This window comes from Myxine glutinosa, chromosome 4 (assembly GCF_964187855.1).
Source record: "Myxine glutinosa chromosome 4, kmMyxGlut1.1, whole genome shotgun sequence".
In the NCBI taxonomy this organism is placed as follows: Eukaryota; Metazoa; Chordata; class Myxini; order Myxiniformes; family Myxinidae; genus Myxine; species Myxine glutinosa.
The window spans coordinates 21,811,150-21,829,567 of NC_136264.1; the positions used below are offsets into that span (position 1 = coordinate 21,811,150).

The 18,418-nt window shown below is 44.3% G+C and overlaps 1 protein-coding gene across 1 annotated transcript in view; it reads right to left on the reverse strand.

The window, feature by feature from the left end:
* LOC144891579 (uncharacterized) overlaps window positions 1-18,418 on the reverse strand; it is a 92,296-nt gene that overhangs the window by 50,967 nt on the left and 22,911 nt on the right. The window contains exons 9-15 of the mRNA XM_078775192.1: window positions 17,397-17,485; window positions 17,086-17,223; window positions 16,663-16,958; window positions 16,209-16,486; window positions 15,860-16,059; window positions 15,562-15,709; window positions 3,757-4,062 (exon numbers count right to left, since the gene is read on the reverse strand). Coding sequence (XP_078631318.1) covers window positions 3,757-4,062; window positions 15,562-15,709; window positions 15,860-16,059; window positions 16,209-16,486; window positions 16,663-16,958; window positions 17,086-17,223; window positions 17,397-17,485 — 1,455 coding nt within the window. The remainder of the gene's footprint in view (window positions 1-3,756; window positions 4,063-15,561; window positions 15,710-15,859; window positions 16,060-16,208; window positions 16,487-16,662; window positions 16,959-17,085; window positions 17,224-17,396; window positions 17,486-18,418) is intronic.

The window sequence follows — 18,418 nt, forward strand, 5'->3', positions numbered from 1 at the left end:
CAATTATCAGCAAAGTCAGGGACTCCATCATTGCTTCGGATATCAAATCCTTCCTCTTCTCCAATGGCTTGATCTCCGATCATCAATTTGGATTCAGACCAGGTCATTCTACTCTGGACATGCTGCTTCTGCTGTCTCAACAATGGATGGAGATCCTCAATGCCAAACAGGAAATCAGAGCCGTCTCCCTTGACATATCACGTGCCTTCGATACGGTCAGGCAACCAGCTCTGCTCACCAAACTCTCCTCCTATGGTATCCATGGAAATCTCCATGCATGGCTTGCGGTCGTAAACAACGTGTGGCCCTGAATGGATTTCTCTCATCTCCCCTTCCTGTTCAGGCTGGAGTTCCCCAAGGCAGTGTTCTGGGCCCTGTGCTTTTTCTGGTCTTTATCAATGATCTCTCCGACTCTCTGGAAAATCCTCTCTATCTCTTTGCTGATGACTCCACTCTCTGCCGCTCCATTCCTCTTCCCTCAGATCGGCAGTCTGCAGCCTCCTCACTCTCTGAAGACCTGGACAAAATCACAGACTGGTCAAACAAGTGGAACATGTCTTTCAATCCTGACAAATCTCACACTCTTACTATGTCTTACTATTTCGCTCTTTCACGAGCCTCGATCTTGTATACAAAATAAAAAAAAAAAAAAAAAAATGTCTCCGAAAAGCTCGACTGGACAACCCTCCCATCTACTTTCTCAACAATCCTCTCCAAGAAGTTCTGTCGCTCAAGCTTTTGGGTCTCACAATCTGCCATGATCTTTCTTGGGAAAACCACATTTCCAAGCTCGCCTCCAAAGCCTGTCGCCGACTGGGCATCCTCCGTCGTGCGAAGTCCTTCCTCGGCACACCTGAGCTCCTCACCACATACAAGGCTTTCATCCGCAGCTCAATGGAATACTGTTCTCCCCTATGGGCCGGTGCTCCTGCCTCACACCTAGCTCGGCTTCACGCTGTTGAAACCAAAGCTTTCAGAATCATTGGAATCTCCCGTGATGAAGCTATCTCCGAGGGCCTTTCACTCACTCGCCGCAGACAGGTAGGTGCTCTTTCTGTCATCTACCGACTCCTCTCCGGCCTTGCTCCCCCAGCTCTGTCTGTGCTTTGTCCCCCAAATATTCCGACAGGTCGCACAAGATCTGCCAGCAACCCTCTGATGGTTAAACTGCCGAAATTTCGGCTCTCTGCTCACCTTCACTCTTTCATTCCCCTTTTCTCCCGCCTCTTGAACAAACTCCCACACTCCCTTCAATCCCACTCCTCCCTCCAGGTCTTTAAAACAGCTGTTCACCACCATCTCTTATCTTTCCCCATCCAAAACCTTGATCTTTTCTACCCCCACTAATTCACCCCAGATCCACCTTGTTTGAAATTCCAACTTCTTTCCTGGAAGTCCCGGCAGTGTCCATATGTTTTATACCTCTCCCACCCCCCCCCCCCCCCCCTTCCCATGCCTCCCCCCTGCCCCCAAAGCCCTCTCCCTCCCACAGATCTCTCGATGTCCCTGCTCTCAGATGTTGTGATTGTGTTCCTCTCCCTCTCGCCCCATCTTGTCTACCGCTCCCCATGTTATATGTTTTATGTGTCGGTTTGTCTTTCTGTGTGATTAATGTTTGCTCTTTCATGAGCCTCGATCTTGTATTATTTAAAAAATAAAAAAATTAAAAAAAACATTCCTCCACTCCTAACTTCCTCATTGCCCATGTCAATACTTTGTGTGGAACCCTATTATTGTTAATTGTTAATTATTATTATTTATTGTTAATTTATGTACTATTTTATTTATTTTAAATATATTTTTAAGGAAAAATTTAATTTTTTTGACGTCCGTAGGAGTGACGTAAAGTCGCACATAAGGACGTTCGCTGAACTGAAATTTACTCTCGAAGAGTGGCGTAAAATCGGATTTGACGTTGGTCGAAATGGCGTAAAACGGGGTATGGCTGTATATATATACATATATATACATATATATATATATACATGTCATTGCATCTATATACATCTATCTATCTATCTATCTATATATATATATCGATATATATATATATATGTATATATATATATATATATATATATATATATATATATATATATGTACTTTTTGTGGAAAACTTTTTGTGAAACATACATACATACATACATACATACATACACAACCACTCGTGTTGTATTAAATGGTGCTATCTTGAATTACATGGTGCTGAGGTGTTTTGAATTACGTGATGGTGAGGTATTTTTTAAATTACGTGGACATATTGGATTTAACCGAAACCCTAAAAAAAAACATCTTCTCCCAAACCACCAAATCTATTCACTCGAAGATTGACGTATGTCATTGACTCGGCATGGCATTTAAAAGATGATCACAAAAACATCATTGGTCACATGGTGTGGCAGCCTAATTGGATTGAAGGAAAATATTAAATAATTATATATCTGAAACCACTTACCCTGTCGATGCAAAATTTTACAAATGTCAGCCAACACCATTGTTGCATTTAGCTTGAAAATGATGTCGTAGGTCACGTTGTTTGGCAGCCATCTTTGATAGAAAAACGAACCTTATCCGATCAAAACGAAACTTCACAAATGTGATCCCCTACCCATACATATGTCGAGTGTACATTTTTATGGTCGTATGTCACGTGGTGTAGCAGCCATATTAGCTTGAAAGCCGATATTTAAAAAAATCCCTTCTCTGAAAACACTTCAACGATCGAGGTGAAACCTGTCATGACTGGTGAAAATGTGAGACTTGAAAACAGCTGAAGGGATTTAAATCAAACTTGTTTATTTTTAGGACAGTGAATGAAGGCAGCTACCCGTTGTGGGACTACGCGGAGGCATGTTGGCGACACAGTCACATTGCTCTAGTTTGGGGGATGTTTTGGGTCTAAATATTTTTTGTGCCCATGGGTCCCAAAAATGTTAATGTCTTTTTTTTTTTCTTTTTTTTTTGTATACTGAATCGAGGCTCGTGAAAGAGCTGACATTTACTTCACAAACAAATCAACCAGACAAACAAAATATATAAAAAGAGGTTGTGGAAGACAAGAGAAGGGGAAGCACACAAACACTTGAGAGCACACAACATTTAAGAGCAGGGAGATGTGTGGGAGGGAGAGGGCTTGGGGGGAGGACGCGTGGGAAGGGGGGGATGGGGGGGTGGGAGAAGTATAAAACACAAGGACACCAAGGACTTCCAGGACAGAAGTTGGTATTTCAAAAAAGTGGAATTGGGGTGAAATTAGCGGGGACAGAAAAGATCAAGGTTTTGGATGGGGGAAGATAATCTCGAAATATGTGTGTATGTATGAACGTATACAACATGCAAACATAAATACAACCACACAAACAAAATAAATACGGTAACCATATTATTATACAAGAAGACTGTTGCCTCTGATGAAGTTTGAAGTGTCTTTCTTGATACAATTGTCATTGCATCACCTGGTGTTGGCCTCATGGTGAGGGCGGCGGGCTTGGGATCCTAACCTTATGAGTTCGAATCCCATTGAATTAACGCCAAGTGGGGTTGACTCAGCCTGTCATCCTTCCGAGGACGGCAAAATGAGTACCAGATAACTAGACAGAGAGTGGCATTACATCAGCGGCAGACGCACCCACAGAAAATGATGCAACCAGCAGCCGGGTGGCTGCACACGAACCACCCACATTGTCATTGTAATGTTGTTATCAAAGCATATCAATGGAAATAAGAATGTGCTTTTGGTTCAGGTATTTCCCTCACCTGTACTTGGAGGAAGTGTTGTTGGTGTGGATTCTGTGGATGTCGTTGTTGGCTGCGGGGATGTCGTTGTTGGCTGCGTGGATGTCGTTGTTGGCTGCGTGGATGTCGTTGTTGGCTGCGTGGATGTCGTTGTTGGCTGCGTGGATGTCGTTGTTGGCTCCGTGGATGCCGTTGTTGGCTCCGTGGATGTCGTTGTTGGCTCCGTGGATGTCGTTGTTGGCTCCATGGATGTCGTTGTTGGTTCAGTGGATGTCGTCGTTGGTTTGGTGGATGTCGATGGTGCAGTTTCAGTGGTTGTTGTTGCATCTGTGGGAAAAAATTTTTGCATCATTGGTTTTTTATTTCACTTGTTTTCATTTGTGGTATACAGTCACATGAAAAAGTCAGTACACCCCATGTAAAGTTTTGACTTTTTCAACATATTTCAACATACAGCTATTTGATCTTCATTTCAACAATATTGATAGATAAAGGTGATATAATATAACAAATATCATGAAACATTTACATTTTGCAGTCCATTGTATAATTTAAATAAACATAAATGCAAATTTCGCACGTGGAAAAAGTAAGCACACCCTTGGCTCTAATAGGTGGTATTGCCCCCTTTGACAGAAAGAACCTCAAGTAGGCGTTTCTTATAACTGTCTACCAGTCTCTGACATCGACTGGGAGAAATTTTTGCCCACTCCTCCATGCAGAATTCTTTCAGCTGTGCGATGTTTGAGGGGTTTCTTGCATGCACAGCTCGTTTCAAATCCCCCCACATCTCGATGGGATTTAGATCCGGGCTTTGACTTGGCCATTCCAGAACCCTCCATTTCTTTCTTTTCAGCCAATCCTCGGTGGATTTACTGGTATGTTTAGGGTCATTGTCATGTTGCAAGGTCCACCTTCGGTTGACCTTCCAACTTTCCGACAGATGGCCTCACATTATCCTCAAGCACCGTCTGGTGCAATGAATAATTCATAGTGGATTCTATGATAGTGAGCTGCCCAGGCCCTGATGCAGCAAAGCTGCCCCAAACCATAATATTTCCACCACCATGCTTTACAGTTGGTATCAGGTTCTTGTGGTCAAATCCTGTCTTTGGTTTTCGCCAAACATGTCTTCTGGTACTGTGGCCAAATAGCTCTACCTTTGACTCATCTGTCCAGAGCACATTGTTCCAGAAGGGCTGGTCTTTGCCCATGTGTTCATTGGCAAACTTTAGTCTTGCCCTGATTTTCTTTCTGGACAGCAGAGGTTTCCTCCTGGCACACCTCCCATGTAGATCAAATTTGTGCAGCCTCTTTCTAATGGTAGACTCGTGCACTTCGACATCAACAGTGGCAAAAGCTACCTGAAGGTCCCATGATGACATTCTGGGGTTCTTAGAACCTTCTTTCAGCATCTTGCAGTCTGCTCTCGGGCTGAACTTGCTGGGGCGGCCTGGCCTGAACAAGTTGGAAGTTGTTTGGAATAGTCTCCACTTGTAGATGATCTTCCGGACAGTCGAATGATTGATTTCAAATTGTTTGGAGATCTTTTCAAATCCCTTCCCAGACTCGTAGGCAACTATAACCTTCTTTCTGAAGGCCTAAGAGAGCTTTTTTGATCTCAGCATGGTGACGCCGCACACTTCGACAGCAAAGAGCAAACAAAACTAAATGTCTGAGGTTTAAATAAGATAGGTTCCTCCAAGATCCTCTCTAACGATGTTCTAATCATTTGCACCTGAGCTGGTGCACCTGAATCTAATTTTAGGTATTTGAAGTAGTGATAAATGTAGGGGTGTACTTACTTTTTCCACATGCGAAATTTGCATGTGTTTATTTAAATTATATAATGGACTACAAAATGTAAATGTTTCATGATATTTGTTACATTGTATCACCTTTATCCATCAATATTGTTGAAATGAAGATCAAATAGCTGTATGTTGAAATATGTTTTAAAAAGTCCAAACTTTAATGGGGTGTACTTACTTTTTCACGTGACTGTATGTGTGGTTGCTTCAGGAAATGTTGTTGGTTCTGATGCGATATTTGATGTGTGTTGGTGGAAAAGTTACTGATTCTCGTCTGATCCTTTCAGTGACATGATCTACCATATTGTAATGTTCTGCAAGATTTGATGCTTTCAATGACCTGATCGAACATATTTTAATGTCATGCATTATCTTAACCTTTCATTGACTGGATCTAACATATTTTACTCCCATGCATGATCTGATCTATTCAATGACCTGATCAAACGAGATGGTATTCATAAAATACTTACACTGTGCAGTCAAGTTGGTGCAAGCCAAATCTTCTGTTTTTGAAGGGTTTTTTTCTTTGATACAATGTGGCAATATGGCTACGTGAGCGATGACATAATTTTATCTGTCATAATTTATCATAAATTTTCTCATATAATTGTTGCGCAGAGCATGCTCAAGAAATTTCAAACGGATCAGATAATTAAGGAAACTATGACGTCATTGTTAGTGTTACGTGGTCCCCTCAGTGACTACCTGGTCTCGGTGACCCCCGGACCGTGAGAGGACCTTCGCCAGCAAGTATTACTATATATATATGTGCTTTCGCAACGCAATCAATATGAATTCCGGTCAAGAAGAAACCCCACACCAAGGATCCGGAAAAATCAATAATATATTCCCCGAGCAATCAACAATCATCAACAATGCACAATCAATATTACAAAGATGTAAACTCATCTACACTAACTCTAAGATGGCCATCTTATACCTTCCTCACGTGAGCCCCACTCCCGACTCCCTCCGTGGTCAATGTCTCTCACAATGTCTCCCTTCTCCGCACACGGGCGGTTGAACGAACCCCGGGCGGACGTGCTCCAAACGTGCCGTCTCGTACCGGGGACAGCTGCTGCAGCGCACACCTCCTTGCCAAGCAACGGGGCAAAAACCCGGCGCGGCTTCCAACGTGCGCGAGGCCCCAAGTGCGACCCGTACGCGTCCTTGTAGACGGGGCAAAACCAAGCGCGGTTTGCAACGCGCGCGAGGGCCCACGTGCGACCCGTACGCGTCCTTGTAGACGGGGCAAAAACTGTGCCGGACGCTTGGTTCCGTGCACGAACTCACGGTGACTTGACGTGTCAAAAGATAGTTACACGTCCAGGTCACTCCTCTCGCCAGACGGGTTTCGAAACGCCGCTTTGTCCACGCAGCGCAAGGTCGATTCCACCTTCTGTCGGAGCGGGGCGAGGAAGACGAAACCTCCCCCTTTTACCTCGTGTCTTTTCTCTTCCGTTTCCGGCCACTTCCGTTTCCGGCCACTGGTTCAGAAGGGCTCCTGACCCTTCAATCACAACAACCCTTAATATACTACACATGGATAAGCAACCTGAATGGTAATCCACATACCTTCACATAAATATGTAACACTCCCCCCCCCCTTCAAGAAAGAAAGTTTGAACCCAGCGAAAACTTTCTTTGCCGGCCAATTTGGAGAAACAAACCAGATAACTCAACCCCCCCCACATTATCAGTTCCCCCCGGGCACAGTTATCACTTGAAAATAAAGCAACCAAAATTACACCACAACCCCTCCAGATTACTCCCTCTGGACTAAGTACCAACAACGACATTGTCCCTGCCAAATCACCCTCCATCTCATGACCCTCTGACTTTGACCGTCAGTTTCTTGGGAATGAAGGTTAAGGGGTTGATCAAAGATCCAAAGTTAAGCAACTCGATAGCACTTTTCCGGGAGGCCAAGCCGAGTATTCACTACATGGATGCCTTTAGGAACGCGGAGTTCACGGTTAGTCCGTGCAGGAAAGTTCTCTACAGGGGCGCCTTGAGGAACGTGGAGTTCACGGTTAGTCCGTGCATGAGAGTTCACTACATGGACGCCTTTAGGAACGGCGTTCACGGTTAATTCGTGTAGGAATCTTGGCTCGGCGGCTCCGCCGCCTTCAGTGCTTCAACTTCTCAGAACTTCCCTAATAATTAGGGTGGGACCACTGGTCCCTGTAGTCCCCTGAATAGCGGTCTCCATCTCGGCCACCATTTTGCCAATCCCTCCTTCGGGAGCGGCCATAACTCAGGGAGCCTCCATGATAATATTGATTGCGGCCACCACCAAAACTACCGCCCAGTTGTCCTCTCCTGTAGACCTCTCGACGCCTACGAAATGCCTTCCTTACTGTTATGGTCCGACCCTCCAAATCCTTGCCATTCCAATTCTTCTCTGCCTCTCTGGCGTCTTTTGTGCTGGCAAACGTGACAAAGCCGAACCCTCTTGACTGTTGCGTTTCCCAGTCTCTTACCAACCGCACTTCCCCCAGCGGCCCATATCTGTTGAAGACAGAGGTCAGAACTTCTTCCTCTGTTTTGAAGTTCAGTCCCCCTACAAATAACTTGGCACTTTTGTCGCCATCCCGAGCTGGTGTGGTGTTATTTTCCCTGCTGGGCTCTTTACCAACCCTCAGGTTACCATAAACTTGACCCCCGGCCAAATCATTCCCGATAACCACAGATACACCCTCTACAGGAAGCGTGGCTTGTAAACCGACGGTGACCGGTCCTGACACCAAATCGGACTCCAACTGGATGACCTGAAGGGGAGCACTAACACCGCCCCCGATCCCCTGTAAACGAACACTATCCCCCGTTGCCGTCTCCTCGGACCATGGCAAAATGCCTTCAAGCATTAAAGATTGATGGGCCCCTGTGTCCCTCAATATCCTAACCGGTCTCCGGTTAGTCGAGGCTCCCTCCAGTGACACAAACCCCTCTGAAATAAATGGTTGGTAACCCTTTTGATGGCGATTTCTTACGCTAGCCATCGCATTCGGAGTTGTAATAGTCGGACTCCGCTCTGGGTTGTCCCTTTTCATGAGGTAACAACTGGACATCAAGTGTCCAGGTTTCTTGCAAAACGCGCAAGTAGGCCCGGAGGAAAAACTCGGGGTCTGCCTCGGGCCCCCCGAACTATAAGTTTGTCTTGGGCCCGCATCCCTCTGATTTCGAACCGGTGGGGTATCATAGTTGTCCCCATAATCATCTCGAGGCCGCCGCCATGTATGGTCGTTCTCCGCACCTGCTGTTCCCCACCTCCCCTGCGGAGATATAGGCGAGGAGTTAGGTTCGTGGACCCCTATTCGGTGGGTTAAGGCATAATCATCTGCCATGGTGGCTGCGTCCCACAACTTTGGTACCTTCTTTTCCTGCAGGTACACTTTGATGTCCTCGTGGACACACTACTGGAATTCCTCCACCAGGATCAAGTCACGCAATGTCTCGAAGTCTTTCCCGACTCCTTTTGACTCACACCACCGATCAAACATGTTTTCTTTCACTCTGGCAAACTCCACATGGGTCTCACTCTCCCTCTTCCTGGCATTCCTGAATTTTTGCCTGTACGCTTCCGGAACCAACTCATAGGCCTTGAGGATGTGCTTCTTCAGTACCTCATAATCTGCACATTGGTCCATTGGTAGCGCCGAATAAATTTCCTGAGCTTTCCCCACCAGCACACTTTGCACGAGTATGGTCCAGGCCTCCTCCGGCCAGTTTAATTGTCGAGCCACTTTCTCAAAGTGTGGAAAAAATTTCGCGACTTCTTTTTCACTGAACGATGGAACCAGCCTCACATGTCTGCCCACATCCCAGGTTTTCTGGTTAGGTGTCGACCCCGTCAGCAAGGGTGGTGCCTCTCCCCGTTCTCTCATTAACTCCAGCTCCTTGAATTTGATTTCTTGCTGAAGCTCCATGTCACGTTCCTTTAATTCCCTTTCCGCTTTTCTCTCCTCTGCTTCGAGGTCCCTTGCAGCTCTCCTCTCCTCCGCTTTTCTCCCTTCTAACCTTTCCTGGAGTTCTCTTTCCACTCTCCTTTCCTCTGCTTGTTTCTCTTCTCTCCTCTCTTCTGCTTTCCTTTCTTCTTCTGCTCTTTCCTTTTCTGCTTTCCTTTCTTCTTCTTTTATCCGTTCCTGGCTCCGTAATTGCAACTCCAGTTTCCGGAGCTCAACGTCTTCTGGTTCTTCGGGTAGCCACTCCCAGGCTAACTCGTCCCATGTTCCTAATCCCACCATAGATTGTATCACCGTGGCCTGCAACTCTGCCTTCCTCAAATTAGTTCGGACCTCCAAGTTAAAATGTTTGGCCAATTTCAAGAGGTCCGACTTTAGCAACGCTCGGAACTGTGCCTCACTCGGGGTTACCCCAAAGTTCTGTGCCACAAACGCCATGGTGCCTATCGTTAACACCTGTTAACCTTCACCCAAGACTTTACCCCAATTTCTCAAAAATTTTTTACCAATTAATAATTAATTAATAAATTTTAATTAATACAAAATTATTATTTTATTATTTTATACAATTTTAAATCCCGGACGTAGACCCAATTGCGAAACCGCAAATCGTAATTTGGACGAGCCCCCAATTCTGTTACGTGGTCCCCTCGGTGACTACCTGGTCTCGGTGACCCCCGGACCGTGAGAGGACCTTCGCCAGCAAGTATTACTATATATATGTGCTTTCGCAACGCAATCAATATGAATTCCGGTCAAGAAGAAACCCCACACCAAGGATCCGGAAAAATCAATAATATATTCCCCGAGCAATCAACAATCATCAACAATGCACAATCAATATTACAAAGATGTAAACTCATCTACACGAACTCTAAGATGGCCATCTTATACCTTCCTCACGTGAGCCCCACTCCCGACTCCCTCCGTGGTCAATGTCTCTCACAATGTCTCCCTTCTCCGCACACAGGCGGTTGAACGAACCCCGGGCGGACGTGCTCCAAACGTGCCGTCTCGTACCGGGGACAGCTGCTGCAGCGCACACCTCCTTGCCAAGCAACGGGGCAAAAACCCGGCGCGGCTTCCAACGTGCGCGAGGCCCCAAGTGCGACCCGTACGCGTCCTTGTAGACGGGGCAAAACCAAGCGCGGTTTGCAACGCGCGCGAGGGCCCACGTGCGACCCGTACGCGTCCTTGTAGACGGGGCAAAAACTGTGCCGGACGCTTGGTTCCGTGCATGAACTCACGGTGACTTGACGTGTCAAAAGATAGTTACACGTCCAGGTCACTCCTCTCGCCAGACGGGTTTTGAAACGCCGCTTTGTCCACGCAGCGCAAGGTCGATTCCACCTTCTGTCGGAGCGGGGCGAGGAAGACGAAACCTCCCCCTTTTACCTCGTGTCTTTTCTCTTCCGTTTCCGGCCACTTCCGTTTCCGGCCACTGGTTCAGAAGGGCTCCTGACCCTTCAATCACAACAACCCTTAATATACTACACACGGATAAGCAACCTGAATGGTAATCCACATACCTTCACATAAATATGTAACAGTTAGCAACACATTCCCCATGCAGAGTTCTTTACAATGCGCTACGTTTCAATGTTTTTTCATGGTGCAGTTTTGGAGATAGAGGTGCAACGTTTTTCGGTTTTTCCAAGATGGCGCCTGTACCACGTGACCTGTGACATCATAATTATCATTAAAATATTCTGCAGGAAGAGGTGCTCCTTTGGTGAAAATGTTGTATCCATCAGACCAACAGTTGCAGAGAAACAAAACCAAAAGTCTAACAGCGGCGTAGCGAGACTTGTTGGTTCACGAGTTATCAAACAGAGTGACCACAATATTCGTCATGTGTGTGCCTCTGCCTGTGTGTGTGGCTGTCTGTCCGCAGCATAACTACCCAATGATATCATCCGATCTTGATGAAACTTGGATGGGAGGTTGATATCATGATCTAGTTGTGTCCTGCGTAGAGTGGGCGTATTGCGCCCATTGTGGGCGGAGCCACGCCCGAAAAAGACGTCTTTTTAGGGGGTAATCGATTTCAAGCTACATCTTCTCCGAGGGGTTTGGTGGAATCTAACAGGGGTTTCAATATTTGGTTCTGCCAATGTCATGTGTCTAGCCCCACAGAGCTCGATTTTTCATTTTCGCCCCAAGGTCAAGGTCACAAGGTCATGAAATTTAGAAAATAATAATGCATTTATTTTATATAGCGCTTTTCAGGAAGCCCAAAGACGCTTTGGGAAGCCCAAAGTCGATTTTTGATGGTTTTATTACATTGTTCGCTTCCTGATGGGGTGAAATGTCGTACATGTTTTTATATTATCACATACATCATGAAATACAAGTTTTCCAACAAATTTCAGAATCTTCGACATTTGACCTTTGAAGGTCACAAAGGTCAAATTTTCAAAGTTGTCAGAATCAAACCGAATTTTCGGTATTGTGTAGCTAACTAACCTAAGAACTGATTATACATTATATTCTATCTCATTTCAAGGTCAGTAACCTTCGTTTTGACATTTCAAGGTCACAAAGGTCAAATTTTCAGTTGTCGGAATCGAACCGAATTTTCGGTATTGTGTGGCTAACTAGTCTCATAACAGATAATACATTCCTATTTATATATTTTCAATGTCGGTTTTGACTTTTAAAGGTCACAAAGGACGGCCATTTCAAAGTAGTCTGTCCTTTGTCATTGAATACCGCTCGCTCGTGAACCATCATCGTCTCCTGACTTGTAAAATATTAAATCCACAAACGCACATGAATGCGATATTGCAGAGAAAGTTCGGAAGATTCCCTGTTATTGTCAGTTCACTTGTGATAATTACAGCTGAAGGGGAAAGCAGGTGTTATTGTAGAAGGTGAAATGTAAAATCTAAAAATGCATTTTAATGCCTGTGTACCTGAAAGCCGGAGGTATTATATTTTTGAGTTGTCCATTAGGCTGTCCGTCTGTAAATTAGCCGTGAAATGAAAAATAAAATCAGTCTGGAATAAACGGAGAAAACGAGATGGGAGGTGGAAGTACAGAAACATTTCATGATCTGTAAAGGTTTGAGATAATAAAGCCTGCATCAGACCGCAATGTCAGAGTGGGGATTGTTGAGAGTTTTGTGGAAAAGATTCATGTATGGAGGTGAAAAGTGGGCAATAGGATCAAATATGGAAAAAAATAAATGAAAGAATAGAGATGAGAAGGATGAGATTGATAAATAGATTGTCTCTGAGAGAAAGAAAACCAAGCTTAGAAATGAGAAAGAAAATAAAAATCAATACTGGTGAAGAACTTGGGAAGGATAGACACAGTTGGTCTGGTCATGTGCAACGACGGTGAGAAGATGAGGTTGTCAAGAAAGGAATAACGCTCGTGGTAAAAGGAAAAAGCTAACAAATCGTTGTAAAAACACATGGAATGTAAATATCGAGAAATATGAATGAAGAATGTTTGGGTTTGCATGAAACTGACATTTTGGATAGAGCCCCATGGAGGAATTCCAGCATTTAAATAACCACCTGAAAAATGAGTGAAACAGTCGTGAAAGAATTCAATTGCTTTTGCACTCACTGAGGACCTTGTGCAGATACGACATGCACAGATGTGAAATCAGAAAATAATATTGTTATGTCAGGGGGGTAAAGGAATATGTAGAGCCAGGTAGATCTGAATAGGTATCATGCTTCGTCTGTCGGGATAGCGAATCTACATGTAATAAGTTCTGTGTGTTAGGCGGTTTGTCGGGGTAAGTGTATACCTGTGAACATACAAGGATGTTCGTGTGTGAAATAGTTGTTGGGATTAATATAAGACCCCTGTGTGTTAGACCTGGTGATCAAACCTGTGTCCCTTAGGGCAACGCATTCTCATATAAACACTTAGATCGGTCCTTAGTGCACACATTAATTAGTTCCCCTCCCTTACAACAATGACCGTGGAAGAAAATGGGCAGGAAGCCAGATCGGGGCACCGCCGCATGGGTCGCAGCCGGCCAAACCACCAGCTGGTCCAGCACGAGCCTCGTGAAAGGCTATAGCCACGCCCAGGGAACGGGTGATTGGTTGGCGCAGAAGGCGGGAACCTTGAGCCAATCAGCACGGAGGGCGCCAATCCGGTCCTTAGAAGGAGGTTGTTCATTGGAGGGAGCAGGGCCGGTTGCGGCAGAAGGTTCGAGAGACCACAAAGAATCGAGGCTCTGATTGGTAACGTGCCAGAATTGACGTCACAGGGCGAGTGACAAAACGTCTCATTCGCGGGCATTCTTCTCTTTGCTCTGGGTATTCAGTCTTCGTTCTGGTCAGTCGTGCTGGGCCGTTCGTTCTTCGTTCTTGGCTCTTCGTATTGAGAGGACCTGGTGGTCGTTGGCGTCGTCCCTGAATCTTTAGGTGCTCGGAGCTTGGAGCGGTGCTCGGTCCTTCGCCGTGCTTGTGGTGCGGGAACGAGGATCGGTGCTGTGAACGGGCAGTACTTCGTGGGCGGTCGACGAAGAGCCTGGAGTGGGCGGTCGACGAAGAGCCTGGAGTGGGGCATGCCGCTCGGGGCCTAGCGGGGTGCGTGAGCGAAGCGGACGGAGGGTTTCTTCGCGTCGGAGCTCAAAGCCACGTTGGACAGCAGACACGACTACTGACAGATGAGGCCGCACCCCACAGAACATTACATGACGGGACAGTTATTTTATGTTATTAATTTTCCTTTGTCTCCTATTCTGAAGTGAGTTGTGGGGATGTCCCAACCTAGGATTTATTTATCATCGCATTTCCCTGTCCCAATCTATATTTTGAATAAACCCTTGTATTATTTTCCAATTCTTTTTTAAACCAGGATTCCCGTTTGAGTTCATTTCCTCCAGGTACGCACTAACGCTTCTTCCCCTTCATTCCTCCTCCCCGTGCTTGCTGTCAAATCCGTATTTGGTCGTCCCCTTAAGTAAGCCCGTTTGGTCATCCGCAAGCCTTGGTATTAACCGAAGGGATCGCGCGACAATATACTTTCATGTGAATTGCAAAGGCAAGAAAGAATGGAGTAAAGAAAATGGCAGAATATAAGGCACACACACACCCATGTGAACAACAAAGAGACCAGCAATGTTGCACCTCTTTACTTTTCATTTCACTCTCACTTTTGTGATGTGATATTACACCTTGCCTCTTTCCTTGTGTGAAGTAAAGTTAAGTCGTGCAAGGGTATTTTATGGAGTGCTTTACAGATGATCTGCCTTCCCTCTTTACCTCCATAATTGGGACAAGGAAGACTATTGGACATGGTAAATATATAATTGATGGAAAATTTTACCACAACTTCAACAGAAGTACCACACTTACATAAGGTGCTGAAATCTTTTTCCCAAGAAAGTGAAGAAATGTCAGGAATCGTCATCGGAGCATTTTGTTGTCCAAATAAACAAATATATTTAAGTCGTTAAAAGGACGATGTGAACTCGGATTTTGGATCATATATGGTCATGGCAAAAGCACACAGTCTCCCGAGAATTGTGGTGGAAACACCAACAACAGAAATATCTTCCAACATTCAGAACAGACCTAAGCAACACAATGATAAGCAAAAACAGCAAGAAGCTGCATTCGTTCCTTTCAACCACAATGATGATAATGGCCCCATAAAGGAAAAAACATGTCAAAGAGCAACGTTTGACTTGATTAATGATTTCTCCTTCATCAATAAGAGTGAAATATTATATTCAATGAAGAAAGTTTTGATTCATTCATTCAAAGAAAGCAAAATCAACAAAGAAAGAAGCGACATCAACAAAGAAAGAAGTGAAATCAACAACAAAGAAATAAAGCGAAATCAATGCATTTTTAAGTTGTATCAAAAATAATGGATTTCATTCCATGAAAAATATTTTGCATTTTCAACAATTGTAATAATCATTGAGTTTTACTTTCACATATATTATACAAACAAAGTACTTTAGTTACAAGAATATGAATTCGTTTCTGTTGAGGAAGAGGATGGCAGAAGAGTGGTAATAAATGTTGCCGCACAAAGCAGGTGCCACATCCCTTTGATCAAATCTTACCGATTGGATAACAGCCCAAGGTTCCATGTTCATCGCCTTTGCATTCGTTGGTGTTCAAGTCACAGGGGAGAGAAACACAGGTGACATTTCCACCGGTTTGGCAGACGCACTGTTGGCTGCAATCCTCAGTGATGTAGGACTCATTGAACTGAAGAGAAATCCTCAATGTCATTATTGCCGATTCAATTGTGTGACAATCAAAAGCTCTCAAACAAAAGCTTAACAAAGGAAGAACATTCACAATTCATTCCTGTGTGACTTAAGTCGAGGGTTTTTATTCAGATGTCTCTATACTCACGTTGTAATAATTGTTATCCTGATTACAACCGCATTCCACTTCCTTGATGCAATGATCCACATCCCACAAAAGGCCAGGGTCACATACACAGCCCTCAACGCAAGTGCTCTGTATTAACTCTTTCGTTTCAAAATTGGAGCAAGTTGCAACAGTTTCAGGAACGCACGTTGAGTAGGAGCTATTTGATGGGCATTGTAGTGCTGAGAGATAAGAAAAGGCAATCCTGGTCATAAAGATGTCTGTAGTTACAATAATGATAATGAATCAATTACACACCCATGCTTGTTATATTTGCTGCTGTCATTTATGAAAATAAATTGACAATCATATCAAGTTAATGCCTTCTTACGGCAAAGTTCTGGTTTTCTCCATGGTGGCATTTTCACTCCATCAGCCGAACACGTGGTAAAGTAAGATTCCAAAGAATCGCACAGGGCTTCCTTCTCCATGTCACGGACAACATATTCAAATACGCAGTCTTCCAATAAATCTTGTGGGCTGAGTTTGCCATGGCAAGCAGCAAAAGGTCCATCCTTAAGGACCAGCATCCCACAAGAGTCGTTCTTTCTCGCTTTCTCCTTCAACGTTTCATTCAGGTACACGGTTGTGCCATTATCATCAACATCTCTGTGGGTTCAATCGATAATCAAAATTAGCAATGCATTGGGGACGTGTTCATTTGAGGTGTTCATGATATTCATCAATTAATTCTGAATCAAAAAGTGCCACACACACGAAATGTCAAATTAGATGTAGAAATTATATATTTGTTGAAAGTAAAAAGAAAATGAACAGCAACATACCTGTTGTTTTCATCACCAATCTTCCAGCTGTTACCGAAATGTGCCGCATTATCCGTCAATGTGCCGTTCTTCATGACGAAGTCGTTACCGTTCTGGGTGTCCATGTTTCCACAGAGACCGCAGACCTTCTCAGAGAAGGTATTTGGTAGACGGACGCGCACAAAATGATGACCGTCGTACCCCACCTCAAGGCCAAAGTCTGTACTCAGATGACGGAAGCGAGCCCAATGGCGCACAAGGAATGAGTCTGATCCATTTGAAAATTTGTATGGCATGTTTTTAAGAACACCGTCCAGCTGTGGGAAATTACATTTAGTTCTTTATCGACAAATAAAGAGAACAAACATTGCCATGATGGACGACGAAAAGGAAAAATGCAACAAATATCCAACCGATGATGTTAATGTAATAGTTAACGCCTACCTTGAACCGCCTGCTTCCGAAAAACTGTATTTCCTTTCCATAGACTTCAATGACCACTTCCCGGGTGTAGGAAACCCTGGTGTTCCCCTTGCGATGCTCATTTTTTACCAACACCCGCCAATTCGTTTCATTGCAAGGCTGTGCAAAGATATTTTTAAAATTCTCAGACTGTGATGTGTTTTTCACCAAATATTCACCAACATCACATCACAATGTTAAATTTAATATTACTCTTTTTCACGAAAGTTTTGTCACTTTATATTATAAATATCTGCAATCTTCTTCAATTAAACAAGTTTATTTCACCTCACCTGCACCATCACATATGTCGAAGTTCCTTGGAAATTAAATTTCTTTCCATCAAAGGTGGTGTAGTGAGGATCTCCCCATCCCGTGCATTCTACGTTCAAAAGGCAATCAATCATTGGAAATTATTTTTGTAGAAATTCATTTTCAGTATTTGCATTATCTTGGAACAAAATCCTCCAAATCCAAAATCCTCCAAATCCAATCCAATCCAATCCATCCAATCTCCTCCAAATCCTCGGAGACATGCTGAATGGAGAAGGTGGATCAGACTCGGCAACGGCGGCTAGAGTGAGATGTGCATGCAAGAAGTTTTGGGAACTGAGTGGCATGCTGATGAGGAGGGGAGTGTCGTTGAAGCTGAAGGGAAAGGTGTATGCTGCATGTGTGAGAAGTGTTATGATTTATGGGAGTGAGACATGGGTAATGAACGTAGAGCAGCAACGAAGGTTGGAAAGGGTGGAAATGCGAATGGTTCGATGGATGTGCAGAGTATCGTTAAGAGAGAGGAAGACAAATGATGGGAATAGAGCCTGTGATTGATGCTGTGAAGAGGAACAGGTTGAGATGGTTTGGTCATGTGTTGAGGAAGGATGAAAGTGACTGGTTGAGAAGAGTGATGGAAATGAATGTAGAAGGAAGTAGAGGACGGGGAAGACCGAGAAAGACTTGGCTAAAGATGGTGGAAGAAGAAATGCGGGCAAGGGGGTTAACAAGGAGAGATGCAGAAAATAGGGCAAGATGGAGAAGATTGTCATGGGGACCGCAAGGCTAACCCCCGCTCTAGCAGGGAAAATGGCCTTAAAATGCATGTTGTTGTTGTGTTGTTGTAACAAACCTATTTCTCAATCTTTGCAGTGCAAATCAAGCTCTGTGATGCAAAAACCATCATAGTTTCATTTTATAAGAGATGTTCAACGTGGTAAGAACAGCATGAACAAACTGTGATTAACTGTTCAAAGAAAAACAGGTTAAATCTTTCACCTCCTTTTAAAGATCTTTGGTTTGAAATTGAATCACACAAAAA